General features: G+C 38.3%; 1 protein-coding gene across 1 annotated transcript; it reads right to left on the bottom strand.

Moving 5' to 3' along the window:
* Positions 1–1745: 1745 nt before the first annotated feature.
* On the bottom strand, positions 1746–11441 carry LOC115451537 (pancreatic triacylglycerol lipase). The gene is made up of 8 exons (XM_030179890.2): positions 11296–11441; positions 7648–7825; positions 7320–7468; positions 6769–6852; positions 5248–5394; positions 3820–4006; positions 3149–3286; positions 1746–1848 (listed from the first exon to the last, which is right to left on the bottom strand). Exons 1-8 carry the CDS (start codon positions 11342–11344, stop codon positions 1791–1793), a joined length of 990 nt encoding a protein of 329 aa, XP_030035750.1. The 5' UTR covers positions 11345–11441; the 3' UTR covers positions 1746–1790.
* Positions 11442–17933: the final 6492 nt, after the last annotated feature.

The following is a 17933-nucleotide window of genomic DNA, read 5'->3' as shown; positions in this document are numbered from 1 at the left end:
CCAAACTGAAAAATTCTTTTTGCGTTGGATAGCCTTTTATTCGTGGAGTGCTATAGGCTATATATCATCACGCTATACCCAATAGGAGCGGAGCAGTAATGGCTAATCTCAGGAACTACCGGTTCGAACTAAAAAAATCATTTTGTATTGGATAGCCCTTTGTTCGCGAAGTGCTATAGACTATATATCATCACGCTATGACCAATAGGAGCAGAGCAGTAATGGCTAATCTCAGAAACTAGGAGTTTGAACTGAATAATTCTTTTTGTGTTGGATAGCCCTTTGTTCCTGGAATGCTATAGGCTATATACTTATATCATCACGCTATGCCCAATAGGAGCGGAGCAGTAATCGCTAATCTCAGGAACTACCGGTTCGAACTGAATAATTCTTTTTGTGTTGGATAGCCCTTTGTTCCTGGAATGCTATAGGCTATATACTTATATCATCACGCTATGCCCAATAGGAGCGGAGCAGTAATCGCTAATCTCAGGAACTACCGGTTCGAACTGAAAAAATATTTTTGTGTTGGATAGCCCTTTGTTCCTGGAGTGCTATAGGTTATATATCGTCACGCTATGACCAATAGGAGCGGAGCAGTAATGAAACATGATGCAAAAACGGGGACAATTTATTAGTTTTGAGAGCTTCTGTTGCGTGCGCTGCGTAAACGGTTAAAGTTATGCAACAATAATGTATGACGGGATTGTTCCTCTTAAAAAGTTCTACAAAATTATATCATAAAACAAAGTCCCCCGCTGCATCGGTCTGCCCGAACGTGTTAAACTCAAAAACTACCCAACGTATTAGGATAAAATTTGGTATGGAGACAGTTTGAGACCCTGGGAAGAACATAGGCTCCCGGGAAAATATATAGCGTGACTTTTATAACGGAAAACTTTAGCCCGACAAACTTTATAACGCGGGCGGAGCCGCGGACAAAAGCTAGTAGAAGTTATAAATACAAATAAATCAAATACGATTACCATATTATCTTAGAGCAGTAGTAGTGGCATTACGTCTTGTAAAATTAAAATTAACTTATTGATATATACTTTGTTCGAAACATACACTTTTTATTTTACATCTACAGTGCGAGTAACTTATTGTTGTGTTATTTTATTGCCGTCTCACCGAACTATGAGAGTGAAGGAACAGAGAGTGCACACGTGTACTGCGCACACACTTGTGCACTATAATATATCCTACGTAGCTGGCTGATCTCCGTTGAGATTGGCCGCCGTGGTCGAAATTCGGCTAGGAGGGATTCATTCATTCATTTTCAAGAAGATAGGTAAGTTTCATTATGGTACTAATGCAATGTCAAAACAATCTTATATATTATTATTTTGGGTTCATGTTCAATTATCTAACAGAAGAACCATACGTTGATCATGTGATTAATACATTTTTTTTTATAATTAAAATTGGCGATAGCCTAGTTGGTTGTGGAACTGACTGCCGAGAAGAATGTTCACAGGTTGAAAACCAAAACACACCTCTAACTTTTTTAAAATCATGTGTGTATTCTTTGAGAATTATTGCTTGCTTTAACGGTGAAGGAAAACATTATGAAGAAACTTGCACACCTGAGAAGTTCTCTACAGGAACTTTGAGGGTCTGTGAAGTCTGCCCGCACTACAGCGTGGTGGACTAAGCTATTCCCTCTCAGTAGTGCTGGCCTGTGGTATAGTAAATAATACAGGACTACTATTATTATATTATTGTAATTAAAACACCTTATATTTGCTTAATATATTTAATTTATAATCTTCAATCACTGGTTCCGTTTATCCTCTTGAGAACGGAGAGAACGGGTTGGTAGCAAGGAAGAATAGACCTCGGGATCTGTGAACAAAAAATACTTTTAGTACTGCACATTTTTTAAGTCGACGTCCCTGCAGTCAACCCTGGGGGAACCTGTGAATGAGGTATTGGAATCCATCGGTATAGCGACTGCAGGACCTGGTGGAATGGGGAGGGAAATAGAGGAAGAGTGAGAGAAGGATGGCAACTTGCTAGAATGTGCGGAGGGGAAAAATTCGTGGACTCTTATAAGCCTCAATAAGAATTTGCAGCCATGAGGTATACGCATTTAACTGCTTAATGCAGCGACAAATATCTCTCCATGCATAGCGTGTATTTGGCGTAAACACCGAGCGTACAAGTATTGGCTATTAATAAGTACTGCACTTAGGGTCAATATTGCCGTGACCATCAGCATTGGAGTCACTGTGCCGTAGTTATCAGCAGCGGAGTCACTTTGCCGAGACGATCAGCAGCGGAGTCACTTTGCTGTGACTATCAGTAGCGGAGTCACTTTGCCGTGACGATCAGTAGCGGAGTCACTTTGCTGTGACTATCAGTAGCGGAGTCACTTTGCCGTGACGATCAGTAGCGGAGTCACTTTGCTGTGACTATCAGTAGCGGAGTCACTTTGCCGTGACGATCAGTAGCGGAGTCACTTTGCTGTGACTATCAGTAGCGGAGTCACTTTGCTGTGACTATCAGTAGCGGAGTCACTTTGCCGTAACTATCAGCAGCTGAGTTTCTTGCCGTGACGATCAGTAGCGGAGTCATTTTGCTATGACCATCAGTAGCGGAGTCACTTTGCCGTAAGTATCAACAGTGGAGTCATTTTGCCGTAGTTATCAGTAGCGGAGTCATTTTGCCGTAAGTATCAACAGTGGAGTCATTTTGCCGTAATTATCAACAGTGGAGTCATTTTGCCGTAGTTATCAGTAGCGGAGTCACTTTGCCGTAAGTATCAACAGTGGAGTCATTTTGCCGTAGTTATCAGTAGCGGAGTCACTTTGCCGTAAGTATCAACAGTGGAGTCATTTTACCGTAGTTATCAGTAGCGGAGTCACTTTGCCGTAAGTATCAACAGTGGAGTCATTTTGCCGTAGTTATCAGTAGCGGAGTCACTTTGTCGTGCCCATCAGCAGTGGGTCAATATTGCCGTGATGATCAGCAGTTGAGTCACTTTGCTGTAACTATCGGTAGCCGAGTCACTTTGCCGTAACCATTAGTAAGGGAGTCATTTTGCCATGACCATCAGCATTGGAGTCACTTTGCTGAGACAATCAGCTGCGAAGTCACTTTGCCGTCACATTCAGCAGTGGAGTCATTTTGCGATATAACTTACCCAGTTTTGGGATTGCGTCCTCCCATCCTGAGGGTGCTGTTGGGGTTGCAGGTACCACGCTGAGCATCAGTCAAGGTGTTGCAGCGGTGTCCGGTGAATCCGCCAGTTCTCAGGGTTTCAGCCATGAAGTAGTATGACCTGGTGATAGGGTAAATTATTATTATTATTATTACATAATAATTTTGCTCGCGGCTTAGTCCGCGTTAGTTTTCCGGGATAAAAGTCCCGCTATATAGTTTTCCGGGATAGAAAGTAGCCTATAACCTTCCCAGGATCTTAAACTATCTCTATACCAAATTTCATGCAAATCCGTTCAGTAGATTTTGAGAAAATTGATAACATACAGACAGAAATGGGAACTTTATTTTATAACATAGTAATATGACCCTTATTTATTTCTTTGAATGACGAGACAAGCTTGCCGTTCGCTTGATGGTAAGCGAAACGATTCATAAACAGTAGGAACACCAACACCTTGAATTACAAAGTATTGTTTGGTATTCTGCGCTCGCCATCCTAAGACAGATGTTAAGTCCTATGTCCAGTAGGTACACTGGCTACTCCAAACCGTAACACAACAGTGACTACACACTGTTTGACAGAAATAGACATTGCTGTGGTACCTAGGAGGACTCTCACATATGAGAGACCTACCAGTAAGCAAAAGTTACCTGTAATGATCACAAAGAGCAGTATTACAGCCAGGTTGGCCACTTCCACCATTGGGGTAGAAGTCGACATGCGCGTGAGGTTCCAAGATGCCCATGTTGCCAGCATTTGTGTGGATGATTTCGGTGTAGGCTGCATCGTTTGGTCTGAAGACATTGTTGGAGTCCCAACGCATGGCAGGGTCCAGACCTTGATACAAATTATTTTTAGGTGTTTTGAATCAAATTATTTCAAACAGGCATAATTGTATTGGCTGGTTTTGCTTTCTAGAGCACATGTTTTGAGTTATAAATATAGTTCAGGAATTATTTTTCATGACATTATATGTTGCATACATGATTGTAACCTGTTTTGTGTTTAATAAACAAATAAATAAAGGGACAATAATTTACCGTTAGTCCACTTTCTATATATATAAAGAAGAAATAAAGTAAATATTATTAACTAGTTCTAAGCAACCACAATTGACATAATATTGACATAGATTTGATGTTGAAATAAAAGTATATTCCGGATTTTATTGTGGTTTTGTATATTATTGTTTTCTGCCGACGTTGCAAAGACTGCCACTTTCATTGGGGAATAAGGTGTTGGTCGTCCGAAAAGTCAAAGTTACAATATCTACCATTTACAATTATAATTTTTTTTTAAGATTGACGGTCCACTCTACGCAGAATGAGTGCGTTTTCAACACCTCAGTCCCCCTCCTGATCATGAAAGTTGCAGTCTTCGAAACGTCACGAGAAATTATAATATATTTGATAGTAATAACACGCCTTACATTGTATATTACCTACTTTTTATATATGAAACTAACTGACCCGACAGACGTCCTGTCTCAACTATGTATGCACGCGCGCATTCTGTCGATCGCTAACAGTTATTTCAAACCACTGACAGTTACGTAAAATTAATATTGTCGTTTTCTTAAATTTTAAATTTTTTTCTTTCATAAGAACCTTCTCCTGACAATAACAAACACAACAAAAACAAAATAGTGAAATCGGTCCAGCCGTTCACGCGTGATGGCGTGACCAAGGGAAATAGGGATTCATTTTTATATATATATTTACCCCCTTATTCATAGACGTTTTTTATCTAACGACCGAGTAAGGCTGTGATAACAAGTCTGTTTCTCAGTGCTGACGGCATGGCAGTCTTCGCAGTGCGTAGACGTAGGGCCGTTGTGATTGGTTAATATTGAAATACAACAATAATAACCAATCACAACGGCCCTATGTCCATTTCTCAGTGCCGTTGGGCACTGAGAAACAGGCTTGTTATCACAGCTTTACTCCGTCCTTAGATAAAAAACGTTTATGAATAAGGGGGTTAGAATATATCATGTATATACTTTAAAGTGTTTTTTTATTTATTTAATGCTTCTGTGTGTTGTGTTCGTGACAAATAAAATATTTTTCTTCCGTTACCTGTAACGTACGCCACATTTCCGTTGACATGCCTGGCCAAAATGGCAGCCCCGTGCCCGCCCACGCTGTAGCCGACGATGTGGTATCTTGCTGGAGAGCCTCCGGACTGGCTGTTTAACCAGTTAACAAAGCGAGCGGCAGCTTCGGCTGTGAAAAAAGACTGATAGAGTTAGAAAATGGGTTTAAAGAGTCAGGAAAGAAGAGTTAGATATACAAGTTTTAGTAAAGGAACACTTCGTAGTGTTGGCGATGTATTTTGTAGATTTTCAGCCGCCAATACGTTGACCTTCTACTCTTCTTACATACATACATACATAACATCACGCATTTATCCCCGAAGGGGTATGCAGAGGCGCAACTAGGGCACCCACTTTTCGCCAAGTATGTTCCGTCCCATGATGTGATAGGGGGCGAGCCTATCGCCATATCGGGCACAAATTCCAGACTCCGGGCTGATACTGAGCAGAAAAACCCAAATATCACTTTTGCCCGACCCGGGATTCGAACCCAGGACCTCAGAGCGCTATTGTACCGGACGTGCAATACAACTACGCCACCGAGGCAGTCAGTGAAACTTACATATAATTATGAATAACACGTAGTAAGTAACAAACAGTACGAAGATTTCACGTCAGATTGACATTCATTAATGTGTACATACAGTCTTATTTATAATCATTTCGTAAAGCTAGGCTTAGTTAAAATACAAATTTACTCGATCAGCTGTAAGTCAAGCCGCCATCTTGACTTTTAATAAGGTTTAAACGAGGTTTAAACTAAGAACCGGTAATGTTTTTGACAGCTATTTAAGCAATTCTTACACTTCTACAAGTTTATAAGTAAGACTGTAAATGCGCGTCAGAGACGATTATTTAATGAATGGTAATAATGCATACTAAAAACGATAAAGTATGAACTATCAAGTTGAATGAATTTAGTAATGGACGTTAGAAAACGAGAATTATAAATCAATGTTACTTTTGTCCATAAATTATGTTTTAACGGATAATTTTATAGCGTGGTATATTTTTGTCAAATACATATTCAAGTGCCAGCAGGTATTTCCCTTTTGTAAGTTAATAACTAGTCTAAATATATATATAAATCAAAGGTGACTGACTGACTGACATAGTGATGTATCAATGCACAGCCCAAACCACTGGACGGATCGGGCTGAAATTTGGCATACAGGTAGATGTTATGACGTAGGCATCCGCTAAGAAAGGATTTTGATTAATTCTACCCCCAAGGGGATCAAATAGGTGATGAAAGTTTGTATAAATCTTTTTAGATTTTCGACTGTTTAAACTGAAATTAAATATTGGAGCTACTATGATGAAGACGTTCGCTTAAATAGGATTTTGATAAATTCAACCCCCATGGGGATAAAATTAGTTTGAACCTATCAGTACCGGGAAAATATGTAGCAAGGCTTTTATCATACAGTGGACTTTTATCCCGGAATACTCCTTCACGCGGGCGAAGCCGCGAGCAAAAGCTAGTGATGTACAAAATTCTTACCAGCAAGTGCAGCATTAGGTCCCCAGTGAGATCCTGAGCTCCAGTCCAGAATAATCACGTTCACGTCCTCGTAGGACAGAAAAGCTGAAAAACACATAAATGAATCCCAGCCGAATTATTGACCACGGCGCCCAGTCTCAACGGAGATCAGACAGGAGATATTATAGTGTAAGTGTGTGTAATACACAAGCACTCTGTTCCTCATAGACGACGTGACCGGAGAGAGATCAGACCAACGGCCGAGGAACGGTATCACACCGCTAACTTCCTGATTCCGAGCTTAGTAATGTTTTAAGATAGAAAATCCCACCCCATATGTAAAACATATCTAGGTAAACCAACGCCTTTATTTTGGAGGGTTTAGGCAGAGGTTTACTGGTAGGTCTCTCATATGTGAGAGTCTGCCTGGGTAGGTACTATCGCAATGTCTTCTGCTGTGAGTAGCAGTGTGTGGTTCCTACCCTTGTATGCCCTACACCAGCTGACCCGTGGTGGCCTTCTTCGGCGCATAAGTGTCGGCCTTGGGGTATCGTGTACTCTCAAAAGCTCACCTGGCACAAGGACAGTGTTAAAGCCGCTGGTCACGGACCCCATGAAACCATGCATCAGGATGATCGTTCTCTTGGAGCCATCGAAGTTTGAGTTGCGGAGGCGGTTCACGTCACCCATCACCAACGGCTGGGAGATTGTTGGGTTTCTCCTGCAAAGAATTGGTTTAAAAAATACCATAAACTAACAGTCTGAGTAAGGGGTATAAACTAAAAAAAATTTCATTAAGTATGGTAAAGGAGGCCCGTGCCCAACAATGGGACAGTATATAATACAGGGCTGATATAGAAGAAATCTCCTTTTGCAGTCGGCTACAAATCAACAACTCACCAAGTGAACAGATGGTAGGCATTGGTCCTGTCGGGATTGTATCTGGCCATCCTGGAGTAGTCACTCAGCTTCATCCAGTTGTCAACCAGGTGAAGGGAGCCGTCATCAGCCTCCAGGTAGTCATAGCGAGGACCCTGGTCATCCCATTTTGAGATCACAGGGTCGCTCGCGGGCAGAGCTGATAAAAAAGAAACGAGCGATTAATGGCGAAGATGTTTTGTTGTGAGTTCTTGGGTAGCTATCCTAGTCGATACACGCTCATACCTTCAACCCTGAAAGGTTAGGCAGAGCGGCAATCAGGGCACTCACTTTCCGATGTGATCACGGGCCTATAGCCATATCAGGCACCAATTTCAGACTCTGAACTATTACGGAATAGAAAAACCTAATATCACTGCCCGACCTGTCAACCTCCAGGCCTCAGCATTACAGTCGTACAACTACGACATCAAGGCAGTTAGAAGGACCTAACCTATCTGGAAAAGTGTGGGTGTTGCATCTGCTTACCCCGAAAAAGAAAAAAACTAGATGCTTTGTTTATGTGCAAGACAATAAAGATTAGTTCATGACAAATATATTGAATCCCTGCTAACTGAATTTCTGCAATGGCGGCCAATCTCAACGGAGATCAAACAGGGGGTATTATAGTGCACGTGTCGCGTTCCGTGTTCAGCCTGTGTATATCCAACAGGCATAATTTTGTCGACTGAGGGGTAATCTCTCGTCAGTCAACATTCTATTGGACCCCACTCCATTTGACAACAGGTGCAGTGAGTTCACGTTGCTCTGATCATATAAAAAAGATCATGCGCATGACCAACGGCTTTACTTTAATATATTCACAACACTTACGTAATTGTAATATTATTATCAAATAGGATTAGCCATTGACGTATATTCTATAGACACGAACGTCCATATAAACTATTTGTTCAAAATCTGAACTAAAATGGCAAAACGTGACTGTTATAACCTATTTATTCACTTGAACAACAAATAATTTTACTTATTTGACAAATATATTTTATTCACATCAAGGTTTACATTTAGACTCGAGTTTTTATATTATAAGCGCCACTTCAGCGCCACTTGTATAACACCTTAATCCTACCTGTGTATCACAATAAATATAATATAATAAATAAATAAATAAACTTCTTACATAACCACACGCTGACAATGTTGAAATCATACTAGTCAGGTGTACGGATTGCAGTACGCATGAGTCGAACACAATGAGTGTACGGAACTCCAGATCTAGTACCTAGTATATATATCGATGTTATTAGCGACATTTGCATATTTTTAAACGTCATGACCAACGGCTTTAAATTCATAACACTTAAGTAATTATAATAAAATTAAGGATTAGCGAAGTTTAAACGTATTAAATCGACGTCAATAATTATTCAATGTCATATTATCATAATTATATCGTAAGCTATTAAGATTGCCCGCACAATTGATTAATTAATAATGAATTGTGTTGAGATAGCGATCGTTAATAGCTCTGATTGTATTGCTTTCTAGTACACAGCGCTTCAGTGGCGTATTTTTTATTTGCTTTGAATGATGAGACAAGCTTGCATCCGCCTGACGGTAAGCGATACGATCCATAAACAGCAGAAACACCAACACCTTGAATTACGAAGTATTGTTTGGTATTTAGCGCTCGCCCATCCTGAGACGTTAGACGTTAATTATTATGTCCAGTATTTGTTTTACGTGCGAAGTATGACCACTATTTTGAGTTCGCGTATTCGAATCCCGGGTAGATTTTGGGATTTTATTGTATCAAACCGGAGTCTGTAATTTGTAACCGTATGACCATTGTTCTCAGATCCCGAGATCGAATCTCGAGTCGGTAATTTTGGGTTTTTTCTATATGAGGCCGGAGTTGTTTGCTATGGCGACAGGTTCGCCCCATGTAGGCGGAACGGCTTGTAAAACATTCATAAAGGCTTTTCCAGGTTTATCCTGGCGTAATATAACATTTACTCTTCTAAAGGCTTTGAACGCGATTTTTCGTACGTAAAAAAGTTTTTTAGAGATAAAATTCCCGCTTTGTATTTTCCCGGGATAAAATAGAGCCTATATTTTAGGTTAGACATATCTATATATATAAAAATGAATCCCTATCTCCCTTGGTCACGCCATCGCGCGTGAACGGCTGGACCGATGTCACTATTTTTTTTTTGTTGTGTTTGTTATTGTCAGGAGAAGGTTCTTATAAAGGAAAAAATCAAAAAATTGCTCGAAAAATTAGAGAATTTAAGAAAACTTAACGAACATATTTATTTTATATAACTGTCAATTTGAAATAACTGTCAGCGATTGACAGAATGCGCGCGTGCATACATAGTTAAGACGGTACAACGTCTGTCGAATCAACTAGTCAATACATAAATGAAAACAACATTCAATTCCATGCAGTAGTTTTTGCATCCTGCGTGTACAAACATACAGACAGAAATTCTGGCTGTTATTTTGTCTTCTATTGCTCTAAAACCCCATATATGCTTTATCAATATCTATGCAGACATTGGCTTGTTACAATTTTGTTATATGACGAAGGGTCCATATAATTCCTGCCCACGCTTCATGTAGAATCTAATCATTAGAACGATTTGCAAACTGCATTCATGTATTTGTACCTATATGTTATCGGGTTTTCGGAAAATTTTACCTTCCGCCATGCTACCATCAATATTTCTTATGGTATGGCTCACGCCTTTTTAAACCCAAATAGGTAGGCAGAGCAGCAACTAGAGAGACTTTCCCGCCCTCACACGCACCACTACAACTCCTGTGAGCATCAGCAGTGGCATTGTATGACACCGAGCAGTGAAGCTCGCCGAGTCTCAGGGAACACTATGTCATTATCCCGCAACGACATTAATCAAATAGAAAGATAGGGAATTGGAAATATTAATTGTCCACCTCCCTCCATAGCAATGCGGGTGACAAAATCATGTTCTAAGGAGGCGTTTTAACTAGTGTAAATTATTCCACCGTATTCTGTGAGAGGGTGAGGCTACCGTCATAAATATTTTTTATTTTGACTGCCTCAGTGGCATACTTATAATTGTAGACGGTATGACTACGACTACCGCGTTAGGTCCTGGGTTTGACTCCTGAGTTAGGCCAAAATAATTGTGACCAGGGTTCTGCGTCTTAAATTACTCAGTCGCAGCTCGGAGTTCGGAATTTGGCGGTATGATACCGTGCTTCGGCACGTAAAGCCGTTGGTTATGTTGGATTGCTGTCTCACCGGACTATTAGAAGGAACAGAGTGCTTGTGTATTGCATACACTCGTGCACTATAATATCTTCTTGGCTGATTTCCGTTGAAATTGGGCGCCGTGGTCGAAATTCGATTACGAAGTTCAATATAAAAATTCCAGATTCGGGCGGATAATATTTTTTTCCGACTTACTTGATATGTATCGTTATATTATGACCAAATTACACAAAATCATTATAAATTATAAATTGTAGCCTATTTATTATTCTGATGTATAACCAATATTATTGTAAAGTTTCATTCAAATCCGTTCAGTAGTTTTTTCGTGAAAGCGGAACGAACATACATCTAACAAACTTTCGCATTTATAATATTAGTAGGATAAATAATTGTTTTTGACATACCTGAAGCTACTGCGAGGCCGACGGCCAACACCAAACACACCTTGACCATTTTGTAATTGATTTTAATGAAGTATAAGCTTGCAGTCTTATTTATGAACTGTAGATTATGCGCTCAAGATAATGATAAGTCACTGATACTCGAATTTATTATGATTATTTGACAAAATATATATCTATCTATATATAAAAATGCACGCTATTTCCCTTTGTCATCGCATCAAAGAACGGATGGACCGATTTCACAATTTTTTCTTTGTTGCGTTTGTTATTGTCAGGAGAAGGATCTTATGAAAGAAAAAATTAAGGAACTTGAACGGAACGTTAGAAAATTAAAGAAAACTTAACGACAATATTCATTTTATATAACTGTCAATTGTTTGAAATAACTGTCAGCGATTGACAGAATGCGCGCTGCAAATTCACATATATATTATATAGAGCTATAGAGTTTGAATGCGCTAATCTCAGGAACAACTGGTTCGAACTGGAAATATCTTTTAGTGTTGGATAGACCATTTATCGCAGAGACTATAGGCTACATAACATCACGCTATGACAAATAGGAGCGGAGCATTCTTGAAAAATGTTGCGGAATGTATTCCTTTCGTGAGCTTCCGTTGCGTGCGGTGCGTAAATGGTTAAAGTTACGCAACAGTTATAAGACGGAATTAATCCTTTTAAAAAGATCTAAAAATTATATTAATAACAAAGTCCCCCGCCGCATCTACATGTTTGAACATGATAAACTCAAAAACTACCCAACGGATTTTGATTATACGTAGTATGGAGATAGTTTGTGATTTGAGAAAGGACATAGCGAGACTTTTATCTCGGAAAATTCGTTCACACGGGCATAACCGCGAGCAAAAGTATACTTCAAATAGTCAAGTAGTGTGATGTGTGTAACTAATTTTATACATATTTTGAATAACATTGGCTCGGTAAGAGACCGTTCAAGTATTACGTAACGCAATTTGAGGGGGAAGAGGGGGTTTGCAAAACGTTACGATGCGTAACAGGCGCGGGAGGGGTTCGTACAACGCGTTACGTAACATTAGATTTTTAAAGAATAACAAAGGTATTTTAGCCATTTTCCGGTAATTTACGAAAAATATGTAATTTTAGTTACATAACTTTTTGAGGGGGGGCGGGAGCGGACAGATGACGTTACGGCGCGTTACATGGGCTGGTGGGGGAGTCAAAAATCTTCAAAAATTGCTTTACGTAATACTTGAACGGCTTCTAATGGTTAGAGTTTTAGTTCGCTACGACTAAGCATTCATAATCGTTGTCTCTCTCTCTCTCTAATGTCTCTTTCTCTCCCAGTAGACTTCCCCTAGGTTCTTGTCTCATGGGTTCCCTTTAGTTCACTTAATTTCCAAGGATTTCGAGCGTCTCCAGAACTAATGTGAACGTCCGATGTGTTTTTATAAGCCGACCCTTCTCAGGCTATCAAACGGATGTCAAATATGTATTAGTGCCTCTCTCGACCCCTTGAGAGATAAAAGGCATGTAAACAGCATAACATTTTCACAAATATATATACAGGGTCATTTTCACATTGCGTTACTAAATTAAATCACGTGTCTACTTGGAAATAACACTACAATAAGTTACTTGAGCCGTAGATGTAAAATAAAAAAGTGTAAGTTTCAAACAAAATAAATATTAATAAAAAGTCATTTTAATTTTACGCCCTAAACCCACTACTACTACTCTAAGAGAATTTGTCGCAACATACTTTCAGTCAGAAATATGCACACACGCCATATTCGCATTAAACTACAAAATTATCAAAACATCAGAAAACTTAGACCAGGAGTTTTGGTGAAAATATTCGTTATTAATGGATGATTTTTGGCACAATGTCAGGAAAGGTGAAGACGAGTATGTGGTTTCATTTAGTAACGCAATGTCTAAATGACCCTGTATATAAAAGAATGTCGTGTTAGTTATATTTATAACTCAAGAACGGCTGAACCGATTTGGCTGAAAATTAGTGGGTAGGTAGCTTAGAACCAGGAGATGGACATAGAATACTTTTTACTATTATATAAAGAGTTTGTTTGTGTGTTTGAAAGCGCTAATCTCAGGAACTACTGTTTCGAACTGAAAAATTCTTTTAGTGTTAGATAGCTTACCGAGGAAGGCTATATATCATCACGCTATGATGAAAAGGAGTGGACCAGTAATGAAAACTGATGCAAAAACGGGGAAAATTTATAACTTTTGAGATATTATAATGGAAAACTTTATCTCCAAAAACTATATGACGCGAGCGAAGCCGCGAGCACAAGCTAGTATAATATAATATTAATAATAATATAGCCCTATATTATTTCTACTACTGAGAGGGATTAGGCCTTAGTCCACCACTCTATAGTGCGGGCAGACTTCACAAACCCTCAAAATTCCTATAAATAATGTATCAGGTATGCAGGTTGCATAATGTTTTATTTCACCGCTAAAGCAAGCGATAATTTACAAACACAAAATTTTTAGAAAAGTCAGAGGTTTAATATATGTTTGATATTGTAAATTATTTTCAAAAATATAAGATAAGGGTCACGTGTCTTTTAATAATACTTTTATCGATTATATTTTAATCCGTCTTATACATCTACTTCACAGATATGAATCAGTTTTACATAGCATATATAACATATAGTCGACTGACTCAGTGGCGCAGTTGTACACAGTACAAGTACGACTACTGCGCTGAAGTCAAATAGACGCGTCATACACTAACAAAATTGCACATAAAAACAGCACACTATTTACTATAGTCATATACTTGTACAGCCCTAGCAGCTCGCATTGATACGGCCCGAGCGTCGACCGCCGTGACCATCTAGTTTATTGGTCTCTGATCGCCATGACAGTCGAATAAAATGCATTTATTAGTTAAATAGTGTATACTGATTACTAATGTATGAAATGAAACGTTTTTTTCATTCACAGTTGGAGTATAATTTGTACATAGTCTAAAAACACAGGAAGGCATTTTATTTATTAAAATACAAAAAGTTAGTAAGCCGACTAACCGCGACAGTGGTTGGAGGTTGACTAAGTGAATGTCGGGCAATTGCCTTGCTTGTGTCTTGCCAGTATTGAGCTCGGACAACGTATCTATGTAATAAAATATCTTAGGCTGAGATCCTGTAATGAAATGAAATGATTTATTTGAATCCGTAAAATGTTATACATTATTTAGATTCCGTTAATATTAACTCTACCAGTTCGTGCAGTTCTCACCAGAGAATGGGTAAGAACTGGTGTTGCTCTTTTCAAAATCAGTTTAAGTTAAAGACTTCAAGAAATGATAAGGAGAGGAGAAAAAAAAAATACAATTGGTTTTTTATTGTTGTTTAGAACAGTTCATTTATATGCTCGTAAAATCTATATACATAAAAATGAATCCCTATTACCCTTGGTCACGCCATCACGCGTGAACGGCTGGACCGATTTCACTATTTTTTTTTTAGTTCTATTTGTTACTGTCAGGAGAAAGATCTTATGAAAGAAAAAATTCAAAAAATTGCGCGGAGTATTAGAAAATTTAAGAAAAGTTAACGAAAATGTTATTTTACATAACTGTCAATTGTTTGAAATAACTGTCAGCGATCGACAGAATGCGCGCCGCAAATTCATAGTTAAGACGGGACAACGTCTGTCGGTTCAACTATTAAGGAATAAATTAATTTAAATTTTCATATGAGCGTACAATCCCAGGTCGGGCCAAAATAATTGTGACTGGGTCTTTCCATCTTAATTATTCAGTTGCAACTTGGAGTTAGGAAGCGGTAATACTATTCCTCGGTACGTAAAGCCGTTGGTCTGATCTCTCTCCGGTCATGTCTCACCGGACTATGAGGAACAGAGTGCTTGTGTATTGCACACTCTCGTGCACTATAATATCTCCTGTCTGATCTCCGTTGAGATTAGCCGTGGCCGAAATTTTTCGTGTTTTCTGCTACTATGGCGGGTTTTAACACCTTGTGAATATAAAATATATCAAACATTAATATGTCTACAAAAAAGCTCCATTATCCATCCAGTCCACTTTTAAAAGAAAAGGTCTAGTTTCCGCAGAACATTTTGAAAGAAAAGAAAAACAACCCCAGCTAACAGGTAATACTAACTTGACCGAAGTCCGTGGTGAGTGTTGGAATAATATTTTCCTTTGCGGCCTGCGGACGGCCGATACGAGGTCCTTGAGGACTTCTTACAGGAACAGTCGGGAAGATAAGTGACAAGGTTTTTTAAATACAAAACTAAATGTCATAAGAAAGCAAATTCGTGATTTCGTTTATTTAGAGGATATAATTATTCTATTTTTTTTTAGTTTTAAAACCGAACAATTGAAATGCTTTAAAAAAAATCCATAAAGGCAATAAGTGATATAGTTTTTTAAATACGAAACTAAATGTCATAAGAAAGCAAAATTCGTGATTTCTTTTACTTGGACGATGTAATTATTCTAGTTTTTTTTTAGTTTTGAAACTAAAGTATTGAAACTATTTAAAAAAAAATTATGTTTTTTTAGTTATAACTAAACTACTGAAGTAATTTTAAAATTCTATGGGACCAATCTGGAGGTATATTTTGTTGATCGATTTGATGATGTATGTCGTCGGCTATGATGTCAACGAACCTTTATACTGATTTTTACTAGCAAAAAAAAGCAAAAAAAAAATATTATAGAACCTTCAAAACCAATAAAAACCAAAAAAATATTTTTTTCTTTAGAGATCATTAAATTCTCTTTAAAAAAACAAAAAATAATTTTACCGAGCACTTTTGTCCGCGACAGTACAGCACTCAGTCTGCTTGACCGCCGATAAGGGAAACAAATATAGCAATATAGGATTATGGTTGAAGGGATGATGTTCCCTGATGCTTTCATGTTTTTATGGAATTATATTTCTATACTGGAGGTTGGTAAAGTGACCTTAAAAGAGATTTCAACGAGAACTCATAATCTAGCTTTTGCTATGTTTTGGGATTTTTGTTTCTTTATGGAATGTTCGATTTTTTTTATAGTTGGAATAGCGGCGATAGCCTAGTTCGGTGTGGAACGGACTGCCGAGACGAATGTCCGCAGGTTCAAATCCCAAGGACGCACCTGTGACTTTTCTAAAATCATGTGTGTATTCTTTGTGAATTTATCGTTCGCTTTAACGGTGAAGGAAAACATCGTGAGGAAACCTGCACATCTGAGAAGTTCTCTATAGGAATTTTGAAGGTGTGTGAAGTCTACCAATCCGCACTACAGCGTGGTGGACTAAGGCCTAATCCCTCTCAGTAGTAGAGGAGGCCCGTGCCCAACAGTGGGCAAGTATATAATAATAATATCAGCACTGTATTATATCCTAGGATTCTCACTGGTGAAGACATGAGCCCTCACCTAGTTATCCTACCAGCCTTTCGCTAGCTACCTAAGCGATGAATACCCGAAGAAGAAAGGCAGAAAGGGACTCCGAGCTTTTTTTGGTCATCAATTGTCTATTGAATCTTTTGTATTTTTAATTTTTTATTATTGTTTTTTAAAAGTCTTTTGTATACAAAGTCTGATTGATTATATAAGCTAGTACACGCACATCACCGTAAAAGTGGAGAGAAATTCCAAATAAAAGTATTTAACAATTACAAAAAATTTACAAAAAAAAAATCAATAATACTAGAACATCCATAAAAACAATGAAACGGTGTACAGCGTGTAATATTATTATACTAATACAAACAAAACTAATACATATCTACTTATTACAATCTATACATATTATGTACGGTATGTGTATGTACTCACACATATGGGAGACCTACCACCAGTAAAGGTCGAAGGTCTTTTCAAGATAGTTTTATTTGAATGTCTAACATTCGCGTAATCATAAGAAATTATGAAACTTTACCTTAAAAGTAACCATTTTTACTGGTGGTAGGTCTCATTCTCATATGTGAGAGTCTGCCTGGGTAGGTACCACAGCAATATCTATTTCTGCCGTCAAGCAGTGTGTAGTCACTGTTGTAGGTTTGAACATTGAAGCCAGTGTAACTACTGGACATATTTAACATCTCATGTCTCAGACGAGCGCTGAATACCAAACACTTTGTAATTCAAGGTTGGTGTTACTGTTTACTGACCGTATCGCTTATCAGCCGAACAAACTCGTCTAGTTCTACAAAGCATGAAAAATATGCTATACAGATATCTATACGAAATCTTTCGCCACCATCTTCCCTTTGAAGACAGTGATTAGCGAAAACTTTGTAAAGGCCCCATTTGTATGCTTATTAGAGATCCCCGCGACACTCGACAAACTTGGCCCGTGTTTAAGTTGGGTTCAAGTTATAAGAGGTGCGAACAATTCCAACTTAAACCTCCTTCGTCACTAAATAAAATAAAACACAAAAAAAATAAAAAAAAATGTGAATTTCGATTACTGTATCTAAGTATAGTATACAGGGTCATTTTGACATTTTGTAACTGAATGAAACCACATAATTATTTAAAAATAACACTTTACAATAAGTTACTTGAGCCGTAGATGTAAAATATTAAAGTTTAAGTTTCGAAAAAAATAATAATAATATGAGCTTGGTAATATATACTGTCACACTGCTGGGCCTCCTCTACT

The sequence above is a fragment of the Manduca sexta genome, chromosome 1 (genome assembly GCF_014839805.1).
Source record: "Manduca sexta isolate Smith_Timp_Sample1 chromosome 1, JHU_Msex_v1.0, whole genome shotgun sequence".
Lineage (NCBI taxonomy): Eukaryota > Metazoa > Arthropoda > Insecta > Lepidoptera > Sphingidae > Manduca > Manduca sexta.
This window is presented reverse-complemented; position numbering and strand designations above follow the sequence as displayed.

Excerpts from the sequence above, each read along its gene's own strand:
- LOC115451537 (XM_030179890.2), bottom strand. The coding sequence starts at position 11,344 with ATGGTCAAGGTGTGTTTGGTGTTGGCCGTCGGCCTCGCAGTAGCTTCA. Across the intron at positions 7,826-11,295 it reads CGGCCTCGCAGTAGCTTCAG|CTCTGCCCGCGAGCGACCCT; the intron begins GTATGTCAAAAA and ends CTTTTTTATCAG. Across the intron at positions 1,849-3,148 it reads GGACGCAATCCCAAAACTGG|ATCCCGAGGTCTATTCTTCC; the intron begins GTAAGTTATATC and ends TTTTGTTCACAG.